Here is a 27,178-nt window from a genome sequence, read left to right on the forward strand (position 1 = left end):
TTTTCCCTGGAGCATCAGAGGCTGACCTTATAGAAGTTTGTAAAATCATGAGAGACTTGGATAGGTTAAACAGACAAGTCTTTTCCCTGGGATGGGGGAATCCAGAACTACAGGGCATAGATTTAGGGTGAGGGGCAAGATATAAAAGAGACCTAAGGGGCTACATTTTCATGCAGAGAGGGTGTTGCATGTATGGAATGAGCTGTCAGAGAAAGTAGTGGAGGCTGGTACAATTACACCATTTAAAAGGCATCTGGATGGGTATATGAAGAGGAAGGGTTTTGAGGGATATGTGCCAAGTGCTGGCAAATGGGACTAGATTAGGTTATGATATCTGGTCAGCATGGACGAGTTGGACCGAAGGGTCAGTTTCCGTGCTGTACATCTCTATGACTCGATGAGGTTGTCCTGTGCTGGTCTGACTTCAAAATTACTTTCCACTCAAATTATTGGTACGGAGGTTTCTTGATCTCATTGGATCATTTATGGCTGATTGAATTATCTTTTACTTGAGGCAGTGGTTTAGATTAATTCTTCTACCACTCCTAACCACTCCACCTCAAGAAGTTCAATTTTTGATTCCTGGTTTCTCATCTCGTAGCCCTGTTCTTTCAACTTATCTTCCTAATTCAACAACCCCTCAGACCATCCTAAAACCAAATTTTCATTCCCACTCCACCCACACTCCTCCTGTTTTTGTGAAATTTAAATAATCTGCTGATGGTAAACTATGCTGTACATTCTTGCTATACAAATCAATGGCATAATGTAATCCTGGGTAATTAACTCTTATAATGATGAAAGGCACCAAAGTCCTTCTCCGTGCACAGTAATTCCAGAAATTAATGTTTTTCTACAGCAGTAAAAATAAATGAGAATTGCTTTTCAAAATGTTTATGTTGCTGTCAGTCAAAGTAAGCTAGTGGTTGCACAATTTGTACAACGTAGCAGAATCACAGCTACCTGATTAAGGAGCAGCGCTCCAAAAGCTAGTGCTTCCAAGTAAACCTGTTTAACTCTAACCTGATGTTGTCTGATTTTAACTTGGTCCACCCCAATTCAACACCAGTTCCTCCAAATCATGAAAAAAAATTATGACATGAAATGTATTAAACTTAATTGCTGAATGCATTGAGAATCAAATGCAGTATTGAGTAAGTAGAAAACATTGAGCACTTCTGCTTTACCTTTGCCATTCTTTTTCAGATGTGGGAGGAGGCCATTTCTATCGGCAAAGAACTTGCAGAACAATATGAAAATGAACTGTTTGATTACGAACAACTGAGTGAATTGCTGGTAAGACATTAAATGACAGATAATTTTTCTTCTTTCTTGTATGTGTTGCTAATCATTTAAATTTTGTGGATCACTTTTGCAGCAAAAACAAGCTCAGTTTTATGAGAACATTGTTAAAGTGATACGAGCAAAACCGGATTACTTTGCTGTTGGATACTATGGTCAAGGCTTTCCTTCATTTATCCGGGTGAGCACTTTTAATTTTTAGATTGGTATGGAAAACATTTTGACAACTCTATCAGCAGGAAAACTTCAGTTCATTTGCTTAATACACTGTTTCTCATTTTACAGATGTATTAATTGTCTCATTGTTTCTGATTCTAAACAAAAGAAACATTCTCAGATAGGGGAAAAAAATTGGTGGGAAGGAAATGTGTTGCACTATGAAAAGCTAACTCTCATATTATAATATAAACCTGAAGATAATTAAACAAGATGAATGTTACTAGCAGTTATTATTTACATTAGTTTGCAGTATGAATAGATGTGAACAGACTAGACAGAATCAAACTACATATAAGCCTTATATGTTGCCTAACATAGATTTTTAATTTTCCCTGCCTTTAAAGTGAACTGTCAAAACTGCTGTGTTGATTCAATAGGCACATTCATTGCTGAGGTACTGTTGCACCGTCGGCAATGCCTTGACAGATTTAATGCATATTCTTCAATATTAATATTTTTAGAATGTCTTTCTTGAGTGCCAACATATTAAACTTCAATCTTAATTTTCTATTATTTGTATTGTCAAAAATGTCTTTTGACTACTTTTTTTTTGAGTTGCTCAGTGTTATTATGTATACAGTAGAGGGACAAGATCAGCAGAGTGTTGTGACAATGAGTTTCATCTAAAGTAATTAAAAAGATCTATACGTATGCAAAATACATGCAAAAGGAGGTGAACTTTTCCATTTGGACTTACTGAAGGAAATGGCATTAGTATTTAACTCCAAGATGTGATTTTTATATTTGAATTTAGACATCTTACAGCGAGCCATAGACTACAAAATTGCGCACTCCTTTTTGACTAACTTTGAATTCATTCCAAATTTACTTAGACTTAAAACACACTGATTTACATAATTTTATAATCATTTCAAGAACAATACTAACAATTACTCAAGTGTTTTTAAAATGGTTTGTACAAGACCAAACAAAGAATCATTTTTAAGAATCTGGCAAGTTGGTGAAACATTTTAACTGAAATTCTCACTCGTTAAAAGGTAAGAATGATCCAAAATGTTGTTTTTATTATTGAGAGCATAAACCCTCTACTGAATTGGTGTCATCCTCAGTTTTTTTTTGTATTTTTACATGGTTCTGGCTGCTTCTGGATAATAATTTGTTCGGTCAGTTGAAGATGCATCTGTGGTTTTGGAATTCTGCAGAGTCTATCCCTGCTAAATACATTTGTCACACCAAACCAATTGTTCAGCATAATGAATTTAATCCATACTCTTCTGGTCATTGTTGCAATTGTACTATAACTTGAATATCTGAAATAAAAGCAAAAATTGCTGTAATTATTTTTCAGATCTAGTAGTCAGATGGGAGAGGTACTGAACTAACTTTTCATATTCAGTTGCACTTAATTGTTTACGCTCTTCAGTGAAATGATCCTATGCTTATCAGAAAGCTTCAACTTTTTATATAATTTTTTGATTGTATTGATGTCCTAAAGAAGCATATGAATAAGACATATGAGTATCCCCATAATACCCATAATTCTACTGCAATTATATTTTTTGACCTTTTAAAAATTCTGTAGTAATGGAGACCTGCCTCTTCTCAAATATGGTGAGAATAAAAAAAATCAATTTCTCCTTACCAAGAAAACTTTTTTCCTCAAGCCTTAAATGGTAACTTCAAGGTCTTGCCCTTAAGTGGCAATTACTTTATTTCCATTCATTTACGTCTCATTGTGACTCTTCCTTTTGCATCCAATTTCCAATTCTGCACCACAGTGAAACGAGACAGTACAAATTTTCAACCGGCAAGAGAGAGCCGGTATCTCATGGCCACAACTCTGTCCAGCCATCATGCCTTGCTGCTTCTGACCAACATTAAGTTTTATACTTCATTTATCGCTGTAATGGAATCAAATACCAATCTTATTTTGTGCATTATATTTAATTACTTATTCTCAATATTTCTGAAGTAAGGTATTACAGCAACTTCTATAATCATTGGTTATTTTTAATGACTACTTATTCAGTGCTGTACAAAGCAAGGCATAGAGATTTTAGATATATTCATGTCTCTAAACTTAAATAATAAAATCTATTTGGTAGTTGTTAGATCAAACCATTTGATGAATGAGAATATCAATTATTTAATATCAGTGAAAGCTATCAGACCATATATTTGCTAAATCTTTAGTTCAAAGAGTATTGCAAACTTAAACTCGCTCAGTTTTATTGCAGGGCATTGCTATTAATCTTGCATGCCCCAGTTTTAAGTTAGAAAGTGCAGTACACCATTTGCATCAGAATGTACCTGCCTATAAATTAGATCCAGAAAGTGTTAATCTATTGAAATGGACTATACCAGGATCGCATGAGAATCAGTCTGTTGTTCTGAATACCTGAATGATGTCGCACTGGGTGAATGTACTGCATGGCTGAGTTGGTGGTGCATTGACATTCAGAAAATGTTTCAGATTGCCAAGTATAGTAGTCAGTTTTCAATTTGAACTTTATCTAAATTTTAAAGAGAAGAATATGAAAGCTGGCTACACACCATGACTGAAAGTGAGGAAGTATAGTTGATTTTGATGTACAGAATTTTCAAAATACAGATATTATTTGTTGGTAATATGTTGCTTGAAAGGATCGTCTTTGTGAACTGCATTTAAAATTATGATTTTTTAAAAACCTTTTGTTCTATAATAATTTTCAGAAAGGCATGTTAGTCTTCATAAAGCCCCACACTCATGATAATTTATATTTATATTTATAGCATTTTTAACATGGAAAATGTGGAGAGACATGATAAAAGAAGTTATGACACTGGGCCACTAAAGAGGGTAGATTGTAAGGAGGTCTTAAAAAGGAAACTGAGACAGAGTGATTAGATAGAGAAATCCTCAAATAATGTCAAGAAAGTTGAGTGTATAGGCAGAATGACGGACTAACTAAAATTGGGTGTGCACAATTGTTGAAATTAAAGGAGCTTTGATATGTCAGGGTTGCAGCTTGAAGGAAGTTACAGAGTTGGGAGGAGCCATTCTAGTGAGAAATTTGAAAATGCACTTGATCTTTTTATAAACGTGAGATGTTGCTTTACCAGGCAGTAGCATAGGTCAGCAAGCACAGGATGGTGAGTGATTAAGATTTGATGTAAACTGGAACACAGCAGAAATGTTCTGGATGAACATCAGGAAAGCCTATGTTTTGTAGACTGTTTACATAGCTTTAATTAAAATGCATATATCCTATTTCTGTCTTGCAGTTTATAATTATTGTTACTTTCAATTAAAACATTTGAAAATTATATGTGCCTTTGATTTTCATTTTCAACATATAATTTCTCATTTGGAAAAAATAATAACTGTTCATCCCATTTAATTAATTATAAACACCCAATGTATGTTTTTCCTTCAATTATTTTTCTCCTTTCTCTAAAACTAATACCGACAAAAATCAATTTTGTATTAGTATGCGCTGAATATTTTTAAATTAATTTCCTTCTCCCTGATGTGGTAGGAGTAATGGTGAAAAAGGTGACAAAATATGGTGAGAATGAAAAATTCAATTTCTTAATGTCGAGAAAACCTTTCTCTTCAATCTTTAAATGGCAACTTCAGGATCCTTGTCCTGAAGTGACAACTACCATATTTTCATACATTTGAATCTCATTATACCCTTCCCTTTCCTTTTTACATCCCACCTCTATTTTTCATCCTCCATTATGCCAGCTAGATAGCACACATTCCTGATAGGTTTAAAAAAAAGTGGTTATCTCATCGCTGCAGCTCAAAAAATCCAGCCACCGTGCCTTGCTTCAACTGAACAGCATCCTTGCATACTTCATGGCTGGATCCATCATTCTTGCATCTCAGTATCGAACCTATTGGCCTGATCTCCTCATCATGCCTGCTTTCAGCCCTACTCCGACAACACCGCAGGCCTTCAACATGGTACTTCATAGCTGAGACTGGCATGCTACTGCCAGGTTACTTTATGCAAAGGGACAGATGTGCATCCAAACAGGAATGTTTTTGAGCTGACGTGCACACAAATCTGATGGCTCTTAGCTTGTTTTCTTAGGACTCGCTCACTTTAGAGCTTGCTTGAAGGCTGTGAGCCTCTGCCTACTTCACATTCCTTTCATAATACACACTGACTTGAGCAGCGAGTTACAGGTTGCCACCTTCCGTGTGGTCACATTGCTTTCTCAGTGTACAAGATATTGAGCGTTTAGTTATAGGCTGTCATCTAAAGTTTGAGTTTGATTTCCAGCACTGATGGAGGAAAGGAATTTGTGATACTGGGAATCACCGAATAGTCAATCTATCAGTCAGACAGGGATGCACATGTTGCTGTATGGCATTGTGCTACATCACCAGACCTGTAGTATCTGTCAGCATTTACATGGTAAACACACTGCATGTGAGCAGTCCTCACAAGTGAGAAGGAGGACTACAGTCAGTCACAGAGTACTGCAACAATTAGTCAAGGGACTCATCTGATTAAACTACAGGGGGTTTGCCATGGTCAGTCAGGCGCTTGGTCCTATGGGATTCTTGGAATCTCCATCCTTGCAGTCGTTAGTTGGGCCACAGTCAGTGCTGAGGTCAAGTGCAAGCAGTCTGCGGATTATGAGTAAAGGGGTCTATTCTGCCAAGTTAATCTTGAGGATGGGCCATGCTGAGTGTTAGGGATTTGATCAACATTAGTAAAGAAGCTTATTGGGGGCATTTTGTGAGGTCATTGGGAAAGTGGGCAACTCAAGTTTAGAGGTTGGTGTCATTCTACTGGGTTTCTGAGAGTGCTACCTGTAGTAGGAGGCAATTGCAAGTAATAGAATGGAACCCTATTGTACATAGATGTTCACTGGCAGCATTGAAAGTTGAAAGTAGAGCAGTGCGCCTCCAACAAATCACTGTAACTCTGAAGTCTATATGATGAGGGTGCAGAGCCATATAGGGTTGGGGAATTTTCAAAGTCAGAGGTAAAATTGACTTATTAGTAGTTATGTAAAGGGGATCAACCGAAATGGGGAAGAGGCTGAAAGATCAGTCAGGCCACAGGAACAGCATCATAAAAAGAGACATAAAGGAAGGGGATGGTGAATTGTGTGTGTTTCACAAATGGAGCCTGCACATCATTCATGCTAACAAGATGTTTGAACCTCACCGTAGCAAATGAAAAGTCAGCTGTGTAATGACTTCACAAAATCGTTGTGAATGGCTTGAAGGAGAATTTGCAGTTGATGGTGACATTCCCATGTATCTGCTGCCCTTGTACTTCTCAATGCAAGTGATCATTGGTTTGAAAGGTGCTGTCTAAGGAATTAGTGAACTTCTGCAGTGCATCTCGTAGATGGTACACACTGTTGCTATTAAGCTTGGTGCAAGAGGGAGTAACCGTTTGTTGATGTGGCGTTAATCACGCAGGCTGCTTTACTCTGGACGGTGTCAAGCTTCTTGAACGTTGTTGGAACTGAATTCATCTAGGCAGGTGAGGAATATTCCATCACACTCCTACATGCTTTGGAATCATTGGCCAGAGAGAGGGACCAGACACTTCTAGAATGCCTAGGGAAGAAGCATCTAGGGGCCAATGTGTTGCTGCTCTATCCTGTCTGTACAGTCTGGCACCACCCTGTTTCTCTGAGAGGAAGGAATAACCTGGAATGAGGTCAAGGTGCCTCATCCCCCTGTCACCTTACCATTGATGCTGAATGTCTATGGCTAGAGTGATAGGAGTGTCAATATAGGCGCATATCCATCAGCCACAGAGCACTCCCCTGGATCTGTGCAGTCGTCAGCAATTCAATAATACCAGAGAACAGGAATGCATCTTCATCCTGTGACAGATCAGGTAACTGATACCTAGAATGCTGCCTTGTTTTCTGCTCAACCAGATGCAGAGACATATCAGCATCACATGTCTGATGTGCTCACCAGACTGTGCACCCAAGTCTCATCTAGAAAGACTACTTACTGAGATGACGGTCTGAGTTGGTGGAGGGTGTAAGTAAGTGCCTTGTTTGAGTATCCTCTGAGTTTTAACGAGCTTCTCCCTCAAAGCTGGAGATGGACCTGCAGATCTCCAGCACTGACTGCTTCATGGTGGATGTTCACTAGAGTGTGCGTAAGAAAAGAGAGGGGATTATTGGTAAAAGATGGATAAAAGCTGATGCAGATTAAGATTGAGTTAACACTGCTAGTAAAGGAAGAGCAGCGCAATAGAACCAGGCTTATTGGGTTGGTTGCCTATTGGTGTCTCCCCATCCCCACGTGAGAGATCCTGCTCTTCTCCAGCCAAATCCAGTATCTTTTTCTCAATATTTATTTCAAAATTTTGAAAATTTCACTTTTTTTTTCATTCTGACATTTTCTTTTCTCCTTTCAGAGTTTCATTCTGGCTCCTTTTTTTTACTTGAATTGATAGCAAATTTACGTTTTTACACTTCCTTTTGAGTTATTTTGTTGTTTCTTTCACAGTCCTACAGTCTCATTCATTCAGAGAAGACACAGTTTTTATCGTGTCCATTCAGATTCAAGATGCCTTCTTTCCCTTGCTGCAATGTCATCAATTTGCACATTCAGCAACTTGTCATGCAAAAAAAACCTAAATGTGAAGATCAAAGCTAATTTACAGTGTATACCCTTGGATGTCTTGCTGCAGAAAAATTTGGCTTAATATTTGTGACTACTTCTGTCCTTTATGTTTATATCTATGTTCTGCTACTTAATCATTATTTATGTCTCCGCTTTGTGCTCATCTTGGAAAGTTATGCTAATTGCTCTAAACCTTGATATAGGTAGTGACCCTGTATTCACATTTTGAGTGACATATTGCCATGCCTGCCCTGCCTATGCTCACATTTCATACCTATAGATCACCTTTTCCATAAAAATAAATTGACAATAGCAATCCAGTATAGGTGCAATCAGTTGGTCTGCATTATGAATAAATTATTGTAAGCATAAACCAAATTGTATTGTCAAAATTACAGAATTTACAGAATATTGTTGCATTAAACTTAAGGTTATCCAAAGTTCTGCTGCCACTGTCCTAATACACAAGAAGTCTTTGTTCACCTATCACCACTGAGCTCATAAGCTGTACTGGCTCCCTGTGAAGCAATTTTTCAAGTCTCCCCTTGGTCTCACCATCCTCTATCCCAATAATGTCTTTCAGCTCTTTGAGATACCTGTGCTCGTCTATCTCTGCCCTATTGCATACCTCCAGTTTAATCCCACAGCCATTGATGCCCATGCTTTCAGCTGCTAGGCAGGGGTTTATGGAATTTCCCAAACTTTTGGCCACCTATCCTAAATCTCCTTTTATGCTTGGTCTGAACTTTTACAATATAATATTGCTATGCAGAATCTTTTGACATTTTTCTATGTTAAAAGAACTACATAAATGCAAACTGTTGTTTAGCTAGGAAATGATAAATAAAAGCACTTTTGTTTTATTTAGAAGAAAGTAAAACATTCTTTCTTGGAGTCTCTTTGTGATAATTTGTCCTCGGTTTTCTATTAAGATTAGCATTGACATTGTGTCAACACATATAGGATGACCCATACTACTGCAGACAACAACAGACTGCTAAGTCATCAGAATTTTATTTGAACTCAGTTTTTGGCTGTGGAATGACTTTGCAGCATTCTTGTGCCACCCAAGTCCCTGAGGTACCATCGGCCTCAGAAGTCTTTTCAAGAAATATTTACGTGTTGCTTAAGTTTTGGTTTTAGACAAGTTTATATGGATAATTTTATTGCATAGTCAAATACTGAAAATTAACAACATTACTATTATCCTAGTGTACTTGACAGAAAGGTTCTGATATTTTCAGAATGCAATCATACAACACAGAAACAGACCCTTCATTCCAACCAGTCCATGCCAAACATAATCCCAAACTAAACCAGACCCATCTGCCTGCTCCTGGCCCACATCCCTCCAAACAACACACTTCTTCATTTGTAAATTCAAATAGTTGCTTGCACATGTAATCTTATTGCAATAACAATTACTTGCAGAAAAGTTGATCTAAATGACTAACCCTTACCACAGTTGAATATAAAATCTTTTCTAAAATGTACATTTAGTCAAAATTATAATTTTCTTCTGAATATCTTCTGAAAATTTCAATTGGAATCTATTTAAAGTTATTGTCTTCCGTAGAAATTAATACAAATGATCAATGCCACTTATTCAAAATACGTAAATATATTTATAATAGACATTGTACCATTTCTTAAACTCCCCAAGTTAAATACCTTGCTATGTATGTTAGTAAGTATTTACTCTGTCAATTCATTGAATTGATTTTTACACTGGCTATTAAGAGAACAGAGTTTATGAAAATCAATTCAAGTGCTGCAGTTCTTCAAAAAAAAGAATTCTCATTGTTTGAAGGTTTAAAAAAATCCGATTTCTCCTTGACCTTTAATTGAAAAAATAAAGACATTATTTTCCTCTCCGTCACCCTAGACTTAAATTTTTTTTTCATCTCACTGAACTAATCGAATCCTTGTCATTGATCAATGCATGTTCCCTCCAGTTAGAAGTGTTAAGTTCCAGTTTTCAACTCTTGCATACTTAGAGGAATGTGCAATTGTTTTTCAAAAAGTCCGAACGTTATACTTGAAAATACAGTTGAAGGAAAAAAGCAACTTTAAAACGTAAGAACAAAATATTTGATATGATCTGTATATGCTCAAACTGCCACCTCCATTCCTTCTAATCTCTCAAGCTACCGTACAGATGTCCGTGGTCTGTATGGTGTTGACTCTCAGACCTGAGAGGGACATTTACTGGCAGTTTGTGTATATGATAACAAAAACTAAACAAGGGCTAAATAAAAATAATGTCTTAAAAAGTTGTGAAATCTATTGGCCAGATGATTTGCATTTTTTCCATACCAGTAAAGGGGCACATATGCCACTTTGAAGCATTGGCCTCATCAGCATGTCTGGAGCAAACTATGGGTAATAAATCAATGCAAATTAAACAACTTTCACTCTTGAGCCAATAAACAAATTCACCTTTTGGTGGCAATGATCCTAATGGTGGCATCAGTCTGGAGATTGTTGGGGGTCCAAGATGATGAACTCCCTGGACTATCTTGTAAGGAACCTCTGCAATTTTTATTGTGTATGTTAGCAATCATTTTCAATGTTAATTTACTGAATTGACCTTTATGCTAACATAATTGAATTATGGTAAATCAAAGCAATAGAAGTGCCACTGTCCTTTATAAAGCAAGAATTATCATTGTGTGATGCTTCAGATTTATTCTGAATTTCATCCAGTTATATCAAAAAACTTCAAAGTATATGGGACCCTACTACATCATAGGATGTTAATTTGCAATTGTAAGCATCCTCTGACTGTTAAATTGGGTGGACTTACTGGCTTATTTCAGATCTTCCTCCAAATTGCTTCAAGTGAGCTCTGAGCTTTTCTGACTACTGACATACCCACTGAGTTTTTAATTGCTGTCATGTCTTTTTCAAGTAAGGAAGAAGTGACAAATCTGTAAACCATTCCCCAGTTCTTTTAAACTGAGTATTGTTCATAAAACTGTGTTGTTTGATGATTACGAAGTTAAGCATATATTGATAGCAATTAAATTATTGCTTCTTAAACAAAAGCTGAATAGACCCTCAGAGTAATGTTCAGAATTCTGTAAAATATGGTGTCCATGCTTATCTGCAGATTATCAATAATCAGCAAGACTTTCTTGAGGGCTAGCAATATACATAGGTTTATTTCCAATATAATTTTCAGCATATGAAAATGTAAGCCAGAAGAGATGAGTTGGTCCATCAAGTCTATTGACGGCATGCTGGAAAAAAAACATTGTTGTTCAAAACACCTTTTATCCCCCTGATCATCAATCACCTTCCCCTTGATCACAAGGCCAAATCTTACCTATGAATACACTTATGTTTATATCATCTGTTTCCTGCTCCAGTCAGGAACTGGTTGAACTCCATTTCGAAGGCAATAAATCTGCATCTGCCACTTTAAATGATGGTGTATTCCTGAAGCTTGCAACACATTGGAAAAAGGACTATTGGGGCGGCACGGTGGCTCAGTGGTTAGCACTGATTCCAGCTTTGGGTGACTGTCTGTGTGGAGTTTGCACATTTTCCTCATGTCTGCGTAGGTTTCCTCCTAGAGTCCAAAGATGTGCAGGTCAGATGAATTGACTATTCTAAATTGCCCATAGTATTAGGTGCATTAGTCAGAGGGAAATGCATCTGGGTGGGTTACTCTTCGGAGGGTCGGTGTGGATGTTGGACTGAAGGGCCGTTTCCACACTGTAGGGAATCTAATAAAATAAGAAAAAAATCCAGTCTGTTTCTGTTTCAATCTAACATCAGTTGAGCTAATGTCCCAAGGCCCTTCTCAATCTGTCAAACTAGAATGATCTGGCAATGAGGATACTATACGGTTCTTTATTATTGACCTTTAGTAGACCATCTCTATGTCTGTATTTCTGTCAGGCTATAGCTAAAACTATACAAAGCAGTAGTCAGACCACAGCTGGAATACTGTGAACACTTTTGGGTTCTTATCTAAAGATAGATATACTGGCATTGGAGGCAGTCCAAAGTAGAAGGACTGACATAGATAGGCTGTACTCATTGGAGTTTAAAAGAATGAGAAGCAACCTTCTTGAGACATAGAAGACTTGACAAATTAACTACAGAAAGGTTGTTTCCCCATTGTGGGCAAGTCTAGGACCAGAGGGCATAATCTAATTATTACAGGTTGCACATTTAGGACAGACATGAGGAAATTGTTCTCATAGTGGGTTATGAATCTAGAGAGGGATGTTGAGGCTAGATCACTAAGTACATTCAAGGCTGAGGTAGACAGATTGTTAAGCAGTAAGGGAATGAATGGTGATGGGGAACAGGCAAGCAAGTGGAGTTCAGAGTCATCAGATCAGTCATGATCTCATTGAGTGGTAGAGCTGAATAATCAATTTCTGCTCATGTCTTAAGGTCTTATTAGTAAATAGACAAATAACTTTGAGTCTACCTCAGGTTCATTAAATTAGCCTTGCATCTGTCCTGTTCCAAAACAATTTTTTGCCCCATGTTGCAAGGGGAAAGCACTGCATAGTGCTCTTCTGAATGTAGTCTGATCACCAATCAATACGGTGTCAAAATGGTGTTCTATAATTTATGCTGAATGTTCTATTAATACAATTCAACATCCATTTAGCTATAACAGTTTATTTATATTGATCGTGAATCTTCAGTGCACTGATCTCTTGTCCTCTTTTTACAGAGTTCCCTATAAATGCAACATTAATTCTGTGTTGGCTCAACTGGCATGCACCATTGCCTAATAACAATTATTGTAAGAGGGTGCTACGCCATAACAAAGATTAGATAGTCTTAGATTTTAACATAATCTCCTCTCCACTGTGTAGCAAAATGACTGCAGAAAAATTAGTTGCTCTGATAGTTAGAAAACTTAATTTTTTTTCTCTCTAGAACAAGATGTTCATTTATCGAGGAAAGGAATATGAGCGACGTGAAGACTTTGAAGCAAGACTGTTCACCATATTTCCGAATGCAGAAAAAATGAAGACAACATCTCCTCCAAGTGATGACATTAAAAATTCTTCTGGACAGTGTATCCTTTAAATGTGTGCAAAGCAAATTTCCAATTTAACAAAAAATAAATAAATAATAATATGACATTAGTGTTAATGTAATATTTTCTCTGCATTTATTTTATGTATTAGACCCAAAGCACTACTTCGACAAAAAATTAACTCAGACTCAAATTGATCTCACCAGTGCAACCAACAGTAATAAATTTTTGCCAACACCATTTAACAACTATTTGTATGTAATTCAAATTATACTGTCCACTCTCAGCAGAAATCTACAAGTACAAACTCACATTGTTCATCTGGGTGGTATTGCAATTTAAATTAAAGTTTTATGTCGGTTATGCTTTACTGAATCCCTGATGACAACACACTGTCTCATATTCAAATGGTGTTGCCACAAACATCAGAATATAACAACATTCAATGTCTTGTATTGCTTGTATAACAAACTCTCCTTAATTTTGCTCAAAGCAAATTTTGTCAGGAAAGACTTTGAGACATGCGAAATGCCAAAAAAATTGCTTTGTTTGAAATAAAAAGTGAAACATTTGTTTACTTCAGATTTTATTGACATATATTTTTGAATTTGCTTATCATGGTTCCGAATCAGTGTTATTCCATCTGCAGTGTTTACAATCTAGTAGCAGCTCTGGCGCAATGATGTACAGTAGTTTGCAGTCATAGTATAGTAAGAACATAAACAGGACCAGGCAATTCAGTGTCTTGAATCTGCTCCGTTGTCTAATACTATTGTGGCTGATCTCATCTCGACCTCAACTCCAATTTCATGCCATCTTCCCATAATCCTTTTAACCTATTGCTAATTAGCCAAAAGCCTTCAAGACTCTTTGTTTTCCTTTTTGGTCCTGTGTTTCTTGACTATATTTGTTCTGCTACTCATCAATCATGGTTTAAACCATGAGCATGCTAGTATCTTAATTTCTATGTTGTAGTTAAAGGGAAAGGGTATTCTGTTATTGTCTCCCAAAAAGGTGAATTGGCTGACTATTACCTGCCTCTTGAAGGAAGTTGGGTACGAGTGCTTTAGATACCAGTGGCTTCATGAACCAGTTGAAAGACTCTTGACAATATGGTAATTTTAATTACCAATCAATTTGATCTGTTCTAACTCATCGGTTTACAGGTAGTTAAAGTACAAGCTGCAAGAACAAAGAAAATAGTGTCTCACCAGCTTGATTGAGTTTTTTTTGAGGATATGACCAAGACATTAGATAAGGGCGGAGCAGTAGACATTGTCTACATAGACTTAAGCAAGGCCTTTGACAAGGTCCTGCTTGGTAAACTGGTTACTAAAGTTAGATCACATGAGATCCAAGAATGTCTTGCCAATTGGACACCTGATTGGCTTGATGGTATAAGTTAGGGTGGTGGTAGGGGGGTTTTTTTCAGACTGGAGGCCTGTAACCAGCAGTGTTTGGCAGGGATCAGTGCTGGGTCCAGTGGAAGCATTGTTCGTTCTTTTGCAGATGATACCAAATTGGTGGTATAGTGGACAATGAAAAAGATTATCTAAGAGTACAATGGGATCTTCACCAACTGTGACAGTGGCCCGAGGAATGACAGATGGAGTTTAATTGAACTAAATGTGGGGAATTGCATTTTGATAAGATGAACCAGGGCAGGGCTTACAAGGTTAATGGTAGTACCCTGGGGATCAGAGAGAACTAGGGGTTCAGGTATATATTTACTTGAAAGTAACTTCAGAAATAGATGGGGTGATGAAGAAGACATTTGCCATGTTTGCCTTCATTGGCCAGAGCATTGAGTATAGGAGTTGGGATGTCATTGCAGCTTTACTGGACATTGGTGAGACCACTTTTGGGGTATTCCATACAGTTCTGGTCACCCTGCTACAGGAAGAATATTATTAAATTGGAAAGGGTACAGAAAAATATTTACAAGGGTGTTAATGGGCCTGGAGGGTATGACTTTTCTGGATAGGCTGGGACATTCTTCCTTAGAGCATAGAAGGTTGAGAGGTGACCTTATAGAGGTTTATAAAATCATGAGTGGCATTGATAAGGTGAATAGCCATGGTCTTATCTCTAGGATTGGAGAGTTGAAAACTAGAGGGTATAATTTTAAGGTGAGAGGAGAAAGATTTAAAAGGGATCTGAGGGGCAACTTTTCACACAGACTTATTCATATATGGTAGGGACTGTCAGAGGAAGTGGTTGATGCAGGTACAGTTACAACATTTAAAAAGTTGCATGAATAGGAAAGGTTTAGAGGAACATGGGCCAAATGCAGGCAAATGGGGCTGGTTAAATTGAGAAACGTGGTCGGCATGAAGAAGCTGGACCAAAGGATCTGTTTCCATGCTGTGCAACTCTATGACTCCGTAATTGAAAATCTCTGTCTTCAAATTTATAGTGTCTCAGCATTCACCACACTCTGGGGCAGTTAATTCCACAGATTCACAACCTGTTGAGAGAAGCAATTCCTCCTCATTTCTGTTTTGAATCTGCCAAAATCCATGACCTCTCATTCTAGGTTGCTGTACAAGGAGAAACATCTGCTCAACATCTACTTTGTTAATCCCCTTTAATATCTTATATATCTCAATTAGATCTCCTCTTATTCTTCTGAACTCGAGCAAATGTATTCCTAAACTGCTCATAAGTCCACCATTTCATCTCTGGAATTAATCTAGTGAGTCTTCTTTGAACTGCCTCCAGTGTAATTACATCCTTCCTCCAGTAAAGGGACAAAATTATACACAATATGCCAGATGCGAGTTGGCAAAATATCACCTACTTCCGCTTTAGCTCATCTATTGTTGAGTCTTTGATTTTTGAACCTTTGCTACCTTTGGAAACAGGTGATCCTCTGCAGATTAAGAAAAAGTGACTTTATAATGGAGTTAATATTATATCAAAAATTTAGTTGTATATGATGCCATGGTTGCAAACAACTTATTGCCAGAATGACATAGAAGCATTCAGTGGAAAAGGTACCGAGGTTGTAATGGGAATTAAAAATGACTGTATTTCTCCCCACGTTTAAGGCAAGGACATTGTGGATCATCTAAAGCTAGATGCTAGACAAAAACAATAGAGAAAACCATATAGGTGATGCTGAGGTAGAGCTGGGTGTCGTCAACATAAATTTGAAATCTGCTCCGATGTTTTTATCTGGTGTTATTAAGAGCAACATGTAATTCTGAAAGAGGATGTATCCTTGCTAGCTTCCAGTGGTAACGGATAGAAGGAAAAATAATTGCTGGAGATGCTGTGAATTCAAATTGATAACTAAATAGGGGAAACAGTAGAAAATAAAGTTGATTCAGAACTAGGGCCTGGGAGAGCATGAAGAGGAGGTTTTATTTGGTGAAGATGGGCAGTTGAGGTAATGGAACAAATGGATTCAAATTTATTGACAAAGAATTCCATTAGCACCTTGTTTTTGAAATGTGAGTTAAAAAAGCAAAGAGAAATGTGCAGGGATAGTTGGATATTACATGTAAAAAGCCAGAGGTTATATTTACTCTCCAGGATAATCCTGAAGTTATAGATGGACACATGATGTGGTTCAGCCATACCTGATATCTAAATGGTGTTTGAAATATGCTCAAGTAAACTCCTTAACAAACTCTTGTAGATATTCAGTGTTTCACAGTGCAAACCATACGTGAACTGCCACCAAAATTCAAGAACAAGACTGTGTCTGAACAAATATTGAGGTAAAACCGACTCCAACCTTCATTATTTACATATGCTACAAGATCCATCCAGAAAAGTTATTTGGCTCCTACTTATACATTCACCCATAGACAACCCTTTTAAACACTCCCACTACATTTCTATTGTTTCCTAACTTGTTAACTCTACCATCTTTGCAAGAGTTTCCTTTTGGTGTTTATCAGTCTTTGCGTGACGAACTTTACAATGTTACTTCGATGGTAACATTTTATTCTGAACCTATGCCCTTTTGTTGTCCTACTGTCAAAGTTTAATTTAGAGCAGTATTTGAATTAAGGCTCTTCTCTTCAGTGTCTCAAGCACTTGAATGTTTCACTTGTCTCTTGGCAACCAGGGCTAAGCCAAATGCTCACATTGCAATCTGACCAGATCAAATGCACACTTCGATTGCAATATCCTCCGACTTGTATTCTGCTGTAAAAGAAGCAAAATATCAAGCAGGTTCCTAGTTTTTGCAGCTAAAGCATGTCATTCTGGAAACAATCAGCAAGTTACTCACCTTCTGTGGAGACAATAAATGAGTTAACTAGATGACAGGGTACCTACATCCAAAAAGTTAATTTATTTTTCTTTGCACGGATATTGCTTGAGTAAGTGTTTCTGGTATTCATTGTTTTTGAATTTTATTCCAGAGTTTTAGGTTTTTGTTGCTACTGTGTTCAATTGAGTGCATTAAAATGTCATCAGTTATTTCAAAACCATTTGTAAAGTATATTGCTTATTTTACCTTTCTTACCTGCAATATTTTACACTTTATATATTACATTTCTCTTCACTCAGCGTCATACTGCCTTTGTTCTGCAGCACCTTGACTGCCATAGGGGTTTCTCAAGTCAACCTCTTGAAGTTTAAAAATCACAGTTTCATAATTACTGGGCTTTTTTATTTATAAAAATTTAGTCACTGCCTTAGCTTGTGGCAGATACTTACTCCAACAATCAACTTTTATACTAAGTATGAGAATCATTTATAAAACAAAAGTCTCCTACTGCTGAAGAATAATAACTATGGAAAATAAAAGTGTGACTTGGTGTTCTGGGGTGACATCATTCATTTGCAACAGAAACATATGAAAGCTTTGGAAAATCAAGTTGGCTCATCATTTGTCATTCATAAACTTTAACCTGTGCAAAAAACCTGGAAACATTGTAAAAATTAGACAGAATAGTGCAATGTTTCAAAAAAAGACCACTGAAATAAGCAGACACATGGCAAATACAATTTAATATGAATAAGTGTGGGATGATATTGTTCAAGAGCAACAGAATGGAGCACAAATATAATTGGTATTATTTTGAAGTGAGTACAAAAGCAAAGGGACGAGTCATTTTTAATTCTTTCACCAATTGTTAAATTTCTGTTCTCTGCTAATTGACCCCTCAGCCATAGAGAAATATCTCTACTTACTTGATCTGAACCCTTCATTATTTTAGATCGCATTGTCAAATTTCTTATGCATCTTCCAAGCTCAAAAGATGAAAACAAAACATCTATCTATTTGTATAACTAATATCTCATCCTTGGAAACATTTCCCTAGGGGCTAAGTTTCACAGTATTATACATCTTGGGGGTACCTAAGCAAGGATGAATACAGACACAAAATGATTGCGCCAGCTAGTATACATGTCTGTTTGAAAGTCTGGATTCAGTACAAAATGTTTGGTCCAAATTGATGATTACCATAATTTGAACTTGACAGGAGATTCTTAGTCAGACATTTCAACGTTTTGCATATGAATACTGATTAGAAGCCATTTCATGAAGCTGTATATATTGCCTCCTTATAAAGAAGGTGTTCAGCACACTGTCTAGCATCCAGCAGCAGGTTGCAGGAGAGCTTGTGGACTGAAAAAAGATAGTACACAGATTTTCAGATGTGACATTCTTGAAAGAGGCACAGAGGCAAAGGGATGTCCTATACAAGGTGAGGAGTCCACCCACATCACCGTTGTATCCCTCTCCCCAGCAGAGGTTGATGATGACTCCTATATTTTTTCCAATAGTGTGATGTTCCACAATATTTTTAGATGAAGTCTTCAGAGAATTTAAGGAACAGATGTTGCACAAGTGTACCAGAAGGTCTGTCATTATATGGGTGGTTGTCACAGCTGAAGCAGCAAGTATATTTGAAGTGGTGTCAATCACTTTAAGTAGTGTTTGGAGTCCATGTCCACTAGGATGAGTAATAGCCTCCAAAATCCATCTGACCTAATGAGCAGTAGCAGCTGACAATCAGCCCTAAATGAACTTCTCATCCGCAGTTCGTAATTTATACTTAACTCATTCACACATTTTTAATTAAAAACAGCAAAATGGTTATTCCAGATTATTTCAAGACCCACTGTTTAGATTTTCTAATCAACCCATTCAGAGATGTTATTACAGACCAATGGAGTAGGTGGAACTTGAACTCAGGTCTCCTAGTCAAGACCCCACCTTCCCCAACTTGAAAGATTTTTTTTCCACCTGAACTTACTGGCAACAGTTGTCCCCAATCACCTTCCCCTCTGGATCAGAGTGACATTTCCTTGAAGACAATTAATTCACAAGGCAAAAAGTAAAAGACTGGGGCTAAATTGGATGGCAGCACATGTTTAGCAATAGGTTAGAAGTTTTGCTGTGATGCTATTTGTTGGTTTTAAGAAGACTAACTGCAGAGTATGTTTAGAAATTAGAAGGTTTTAGGGTCAGGTTTGTCAATCATGAAACTTTTTTTTGAACAGTGATCGTTCACATCTAGAATATGGTACTCAAAGATAAAGTTAGCTTACGATCAGACTTCATGGTTTTCTGCTGAGAACTGACTGTGTTATCCAGTTGGCAAAGAAACTCCAAGACAGAAGTTGTTTTGGTGATATTTTCTGGATATTATTAAGTTTATCCTATAAGGCCAGAAATTACGACATGGGATGCTAAAATATATACACATTAACTTCCTCTCTCCACTTTTTTTAAATAGATGAATTAATGATGCACTTAACAGCTTTACTGAAACATAATTGAATTTCAAATTTTAATTATCAGTATTAATGTCCATAGAAATACTTCAAAATCTAGTAGAACAGGTTCCATGAATTATTTCCTGAATAGATGGGACTGAAATAACTCCAGAGGCCAGTATCCTGTCACAAAGTCACCCCTTTATTTACACATGGGGAGGCCTTACACTGTTCTAGCTCTGAGTGAACAGTGACACTTCTTTTTTTTTTATTGTCCAAAACTATTTTATTTACAAAACAATGGCACAAAGTGACTACACAGTCTATGCTCATGTACATTTCAATCACCTTGAATATATGACAACCCTAACCTATCAATCTTGAGTCAATACCATTCAGAACCGCTAGAGACACAGTAATGATGAACTGAAATACATCCAAGAGGGCAAATCAGAGTGGACAAATATTGTCCAATTTACAGACATTTAAATAGGTTTAAAGCTCTTGCATTCCTCAAGATTAGCTAAGAAATGGACAGCTGTCCTTGTTTACAAACATGCCATTTCTATTTTAGTGTTAACATCCATAATATTAACTTGCAATATTATGATCCGCATTATACAAGAACGTGAAAAAGAGGGAAAAGAGAGGTTTACCTAACTCAATCGAGATTGGAAACGCACATACACTCCTGTTTTTTTTTGTTTAGTGCTTATTTTTTCCCCAGCACCATGTTGTGTGGGTGCAGGTGACTCCTATTTTTTTTAATATATTTTTCTCTTTATAACCCCCACAACTACCGCCTAACTGCAGTAGTGCTTATTTTTTCCCCAGCACCCATGGTGTGTGTGTGCGCAGGTGTGAGACACAGTGAAAGACACGAGGTGCACAAATCTTTATTCAATTTCCACCACCAGGAAGATAGGAAAACACCCGAGTGGCCAGTGACAAGCACTGTCCTTCACATCAAAGGACAGTCACTCCTGTTTATTTTTTTTTTAGTGAAGGGGAGGGTAGGGACTAAATCAAAATAGAGTTGGAGGGGGAAATAATGCACTCCACCCCCTGCGGCGCCCAGATCTCCTGTTTTTTTTTCTTTTATTTTCTTTTTTTTTACATAGTCACACTGATCTAATTCTCAAAAGGGAAAACACCCGAGTGGGCAGCGACAAGCAGTGGCCCTTCACATCAGAGGGCAATGCTGTGTGATCAAAGAGACCCCTGTTTATTTTTTTTGTGTGATCAAACAGTGAGACTCCTGTTTATTTTTTTTTCTCCTTAACCCCCAAACTACCGCCTAACTGCGGTAGTGCTTATTTTTCCCCAGCACCCATGGTGTGTGTGTGTGTGTAGGTGTGAGACACAGTGAAAGACACAAAGTGCACGAATCTTTATTCAATTTCCACCACCAGGAAGATATGAAAAACACCCGAGTGGCCAGTGACAAGCACTGCCCTTCAAACCAAAGGACAGTCATTCCTGTTTATATCTGTCAGCTAGGGCTCCCTGATTGGACTAGATCAACAACCCCAATGAGGGAACTTATTCAATGAGGTCAACCTGACCTCATTACAATCAGTAGGACCGGCTCAGATTCCTCCAACTCTTCCTTGGATATGGATGGCATGTAATGCACAATAGCTTGCCCCTTGCACCTGGAGCTTCTCAGAAGAAATTCATTGTTTCTTCGGGCAGCAAAAGTGTCAGGGCGGCAACATCCGCCATGCCCATCTCACATTCAAGGATATCTTCAATGCTTGATGGAGAGGAAGAACCACTGGTTCCAGAACAGTCAGAAATCAAGAAGCTGGGCACATTTTTCTCCCACACTGTTTAAGAGTTTGCAGTTTTCTTATAGTCCACATGCTTGTTCAGGACTGACTGTCGTACCTACCCAAACCTTATACTAGACCTGACCACACATCGACCATGCTTCTTACCCCTGCAGGGCCATTCCCATGGTTCCTACACCAAAATTTGTCCCCTGAAGGAAACTGTCTCTCAGTCAGCAGAATCTTGTGTCCAGTATTGGCATTCATGATGCCTTTTAACCCCAACCCACCCCCACCCCCAGATCCAGGAAGATCAGATTTAACCTGATGCGGAGTCTTCTCCCCATTAGCAACTTTGCTGGAGTTATCCCTGAAGTTACATGATCAAATAGGAACCAGGGCAGCTTGATTTCTAGTGAAGCTGTTTTTTTCTTCAAACCTGCCTTCAAAGTTTGGATTGCTCTTTCTGCCAGATCACTGGATGATGGATGGTATGGCACTGCTCTTATATGTCGAATACCATTCAACGTCAGGGAAAACTCAAATTCCCTGCTGGTAAATGTTAGAAAGACACACACACACGAATTCCTCAAAGAATGATATTCCAACCAGAACACTTATCAACAAACACAACGGCTTGGACCCCATTTACCACCCTCTGAGAAAAGGAACCAGAAATTACATCACCACAGGAAATGACATCCCCATCCCAAGGAAACCTAAACACAGAAAGCGGGTCATAACACCAGTGCTTCACTGGAGTGCTTCACTGATGATGTTACCTAGTATGGTGATGCAATGCCTGAAAATGAACCTTCCAGCTCAGCAAGCAAACTTACATCCATAACCAAGAGTCCCTGTGTTCAGGATGTGTCCTGAGTGAGGCTATGCAATTGCCATTCCTCAAGTTGTCTTCCCCAAGGTCTGTTGGGCTGGTGAGGGTATCCACTTCCATCAAAATACACTGCAATTCGTATGCTGTACTTGCCACGTTTTTCCAATGATAAAGTCAGTTGTAGTGCCTGTTTGAAGTCCAGTTGGGCCTCATCCAGTAGACACTATTGCATGGTTACATCATTGATTCCTCATACCAAAAGTCTTTTAGCATCTTATTAAGGGTTAAAGCAAAATCGCATGCCTCTACCAGTTGTCTTAACCTAGTCAAAAATCCTCTGGACTCCCCTGGTTCTCAAATTGCTGAATAAAACTGATAAACATCTCAGAATTAGAGATTTGGGGTCTAAATCCATCAACTCCTGAAAGGTTTTCATTTTTGGTACCTCAGAAAAAAGTTATGTTCCTGATGACCAGGAAAGGTGCGGGTCCACAAGCTGTTAGGAGAATTAATCATTGCTTTTCATTTGGCCCAATGTCATTTGTCTGGAAAACAAAATGCATTCTTTCCACATACTGAGCCTAGTCTTCGACAGCAGGATCAACTGAGTCAACCTTCCCAACTAACGGCATGGTGTCAGAAATGCTTACCCCAACTCAACGGTGACTGTTGGGAGGGAATTTCTTCAGGAGCATACTTCTCTCTCATTGCCACTGAAATCCTGCCACTCAGTCATCCTTTATTTACACATGGAGTGTCCTTGACACTGATCCAGCTTCCTCAGAGTCAGCTGTCAGAGTGAACAGAACCTTGGACCTCCCTGTTTATATCTTTTTTCCTTCTTTTTCTATTTTTGTGTGTTTTTTTCTCCCACGCCCCGCTATAGTGCTTCTATTCTAGCACCCATCCCATGTATGCATAGGTGCAAAACACAGTGAAAACACCAGGTGTAAATAATTTAATTACTACTCCACCACCAGGAAAATCACCCAGGTAGGGCTCACTAATTGGACCAGTTTAACTCATTCTCTGAGGTCCGCCTGGCTGACCTTGTTACAATCACTACAGTGCCAATTGTCAATGTTCAACGTAAAGTTCAAGGCTATTCCAAAAGTAAAGTATGTGTCAGTATCACTTCTGTTAAAATCTAACTAAATAAAAGGAGTACTAACAGTTTCTGTGAGTGTATCATTGGAAGTGATTTGATATTGTAACCTCATTTCTAGGTGTAGATAACATTTAGTTTGTGGTACCTTCTATAACTAGTCAACTTGCCACCTCTATGAATAATATATTGTATTCCTCAGCAAATTATATCTTGTTCAGAAAATTCTGTTGTATGTACTGGGCTCTATCTCTTATAACCATAACTTAGATTTTATTTCTGTCATGGGAGTGGTCTGAAAGGCTTATGAAAAATGACTTTGATTGATCGTAGCAGTTGTATTCTTACCTAGAATTGTTTTTGCTCTTACAGTTTTTATGATTTTTCTTTTACAGTTTTTACACAGTGAATGAAGTACAGAAGTTCCAGTATTCAAGACCAATCAGGAAAGGAGAGAAAGACCCTGACAATGAATTTGCTGTAATATACTTTGTTCCTTAACTGTAACTTTTGACATAGTTGGAATATGTTCTTAATTGGTAGAGGTGGGCATATGCTTATAAAAGTCATTAATTTTAATCATTTTCTAATAAATGGCAGTCTAAAGCAGTGGACTCCCATTAATATTTGCATTAATAAAAAGAGAAAATATTGGAATGAGACATGGCTGAAAATTGCTTTTGTGATGTATTTATGTGACCCTAAAGATCAAAGAACATATTGTTCTCCAAAGTGAGATCTTTAAGCGCAATCATTGCTCAAAGTACTTAAAATCTTTGAAGTTCTGTTTTTTCACTTAGGCTTGAATTTGACCCTCTGCTTATTGAGCATCCTCCTAACCTCCAGTCTTTGCTCATCAGCGCCTTTCATCATAATGCAACTTTATATACCTTTTGCTTCCTCTGATCAATAAGTTTGCCATGTTTCAAGTTATATATAAAATGCAGAAGATTTTATTTTAAATTTGGGAGCTGTAAAAAGAACAAAAGAGTTGAGATTAAAAGAAAATGACTATTATTCAGAACTGTTAATTGACCACAACAGTGCTAACTTTTCAAATATGCTTCCAGTAGCAATGTGCATTCCAAATCTGAGAGAGAAATGTGTTATAATTATTTACAATTTAATTTAATTCCAATTCACCTATACTGCAGGGAGTACTTTATTATTGTAATTCTAATCATTCACGCTTCTCCAATCTTTCATTATTTAAACCCCCAGTTATGTTATTGTACATTTTGACATATCCATTATTTTCTTTTTTTTTAATCCAATGTTCAGAGATTCAGAAAAAATGTCCAGCCTAGGTTTTTAATCAGATTGACCTTCAAATGTTTTGCTTACTTAGAACTAATCACACTTCCAAACAGCAGCATATTAGGCAAAAGGACTGAATGGAGAATAATTGGAGCTTGAAGTAACTATATTTGTAATTTTTTCACAATTGAAATTAAAGAAACTGAAATAATTCTACTGATGCATCTTTTTCTTCTCTTGTGCCCATGCAAGATGAATAACGTCAAACAGGAGTCAAGATTGTTTTTTTAACTGCATCATTTATTAGTGCAGTTTTGTGCATAATGGCAGGTCTAGTGAATGATTCTTAATAGTTTTATTTTTCCAAAGCTAAGCTAATTGCAAAAAACTGTTTTCATAGAATATGTGGATTGAAAGGACCACGTACGTGACAGCATACAAATTGCCTGGCATCCTAAGATGGTTTGAAGTGAAATCTGTCTCAATGGTAAGCATTACCTAGAGTGTCCTAAATCAACTACTTTACAAATACAGCATGCAGATAAAATTAATGTCATTTTTATCTGTTTAGGCTTCACAAGTCATCTGGTCAATGGCTAATAATGTATTTGTGATGTTCACAGAAAACTGAAATCATGCTGGAAGCTCTTACATAAGATTGTATTATTTGTAGATTTGTATTGAGCAATGATTAGTAATTGATCTAGAAAAAATGCTGATACCCAAACAAATTTAGCAGATTATTCATTTAGATGTAGTGCAATTCTGCAGTTTCCCCAAACTAATTTGTTGAAATGTTCCAAAAACATCTAAGACATTTCTGGAATTTAACTTTTTAGTATAAGCAGTTCTAACAGTTTCTTTAATATCGTTCTCAAATGTTTTCAAAGTTTTATCTGCTTAATAGTTCAATCTAATACATCACAATGATGTTTGTTTGCAAATTATTTTGACTAATTGATATGTAACTTACTTTATGATTACATACCACATTAATTCAGTTAAATTGAGGCAGGCTGTGACCTCCCTGTCTAAATGGCACTGAGAAGCATTGCCACCAGCCTGGTTCAGGGATTGAACTGAAATCATGGGTTCTGCATTTCTGCAGTGGCAAGCATTATCACTGAGCTATGTACAACAAACATTAGAGTCTCAAGAGGAGCTGGAAAGCAAAGGAAAATGAAAGTACTGAAATATCAAAACTTTCATTCTCCTCATCAATCTATACAGCTAGGCTTTTAGGCAAATCAGTCCAGGACACCACTTTTGTCCATTGTAACTACTTGTTTTGAATAGTCTTGATAGAGATTAATGCTTACGCTCTGGATGGGCTGCTCCAGGCTACTGAGTGAGCTATAAACCCTTTGCAGGACATCATGCTTTGCCAAAAGACTAAGATTGATAGTTTTTTGATGGGCAAGGGAATCAAACGTCATATGGGCAGACGGGAAGGTGAATGAGGTAAGAATCAGAGCAGGCATGGTGTTATTCATAGATTAAAGCACGCTTGAAGAGTTGAATGGCTTCATTGTATGTCTGCGTATCTACTACTGTTCCAAGTATTGTACCCATAAGGTGACTCCTGAGGGTCTTATGAACCCTCCTTGGACCTTCTGGGGGCTGTCCACTTCAGCGATGTGTTGACATGACAATAAAGGAGTCACCTGGATCCATAATGTTTCTCACTTTGTGCAGAACAGTATGGAGGCTATATCCATTCACATATCAGGTTAAGCACAGCCTGATGTTGCCGTGGGGCACTTTGAATGCAGGGTAGCCTGGTATTTGTTGTTTGCATGCCAGTAGGTTCCCGAATACTCATGCTCATGCTGGCTGGTTCCCTCTGGATCACATTCTCTTTGGCTCTGACTATGCCTGCGTGAATTGAAAGTACAACGAAATTTGGGTGTCCCCACCATAACACATTGTTGATGGAAGAATCAGTGGAAGGACAAATGTTCTGCATGTAATGTCTAAAAATGAACCTTCAGTTGTTTATGATAATTCCAGTTAAAAGAGAGTGTTGAGCACTGCTGACACTGTGAGGACGCACCTGCATGATTGGGTGTGGTAAAGCTTTGACAGCATTAGGTTACTGTTGTGTGGATCGAAAATAGAGGACTAAAGGTTGATCTTTAGGAAAATGCAGATGTAACAGCACAGGAGGAAGAAGAGAAATTGTTGCAGATGGTTATCCACTTATGACTGAATAGATGGACTGTTGGAGACAAATAAGGGTAGTGCCATTCAAAAAGACTATGGAGGACAAATGCTAAAGGTGGATGGTGTAGTTAACTATATCAAAGGCAGCAAATGTATTGGTTATATCTGGGGGAGATAGTTTTTCAATATCATAGTCACAGTAGGTGTGATTTATGACTTTAGATAAGGGCTAAAACAGAACTCTCAGAAATGCAGAAACCTAGAATTG

General features: G+C 37.6%; 1 protein-coding gene across 3 annotated transcripts in view; it reads left to right on the top strand.

Annotated features, from left to right (window-relative positions):
* dock1 (dedicator of cytokinesis 1) overlaps window positions 1–27,178 on the top strand; it is a 577,688-nt gene that overhangs the window by 485,463 nt on the left and 65,047 nt on the right. For all 3 annotated transcript variants that reach the window (XM_072557588.1, XM_072557587.1, XM_072557589.1), the window contains exons 39-44: window positions 1,207–1,296; window positions 1,379–1,483; window positions 12,992–13,133; window positions 16,738–16,819; window positions 23,886–23,970; window positions 25,148–25,234. In XM_072557588.1, coding sequence (XP_072413689.1) covers window positions 1,207–1,296; window positions 1,379–1,483; window positions 12,992–13,133; window positions 16,738–16,819; window positions 23,886–23,970; window positions 25,148–25,234 — 591 coding nt within the window. The remainder of the gene's footprint in view (window positions 1–1,206; window positions 1,297–1,378; window positions 1,484–12,991; window positions 13,134–16,737; window positions 16,820–23,885; window positions 23,971–25,147; window positions 25,235–27,178) is intronic.

Source organism: Chiloscyllium punctatum, chromosome 38 (assembly GCF_047496795.1).
Source record: "Chiloscyllium punctatum isolate Juve2018m chromosome 38, sChiPun1.3, whole genome shotgun sequence".
Lineage (NCBI taxonomy): Eukaryota > Metazoa > Chordata > Chondrichthyes > Orectolobiformes > Hemiscylliidae > Chiloscyllium > Chiloscyllium punctatum.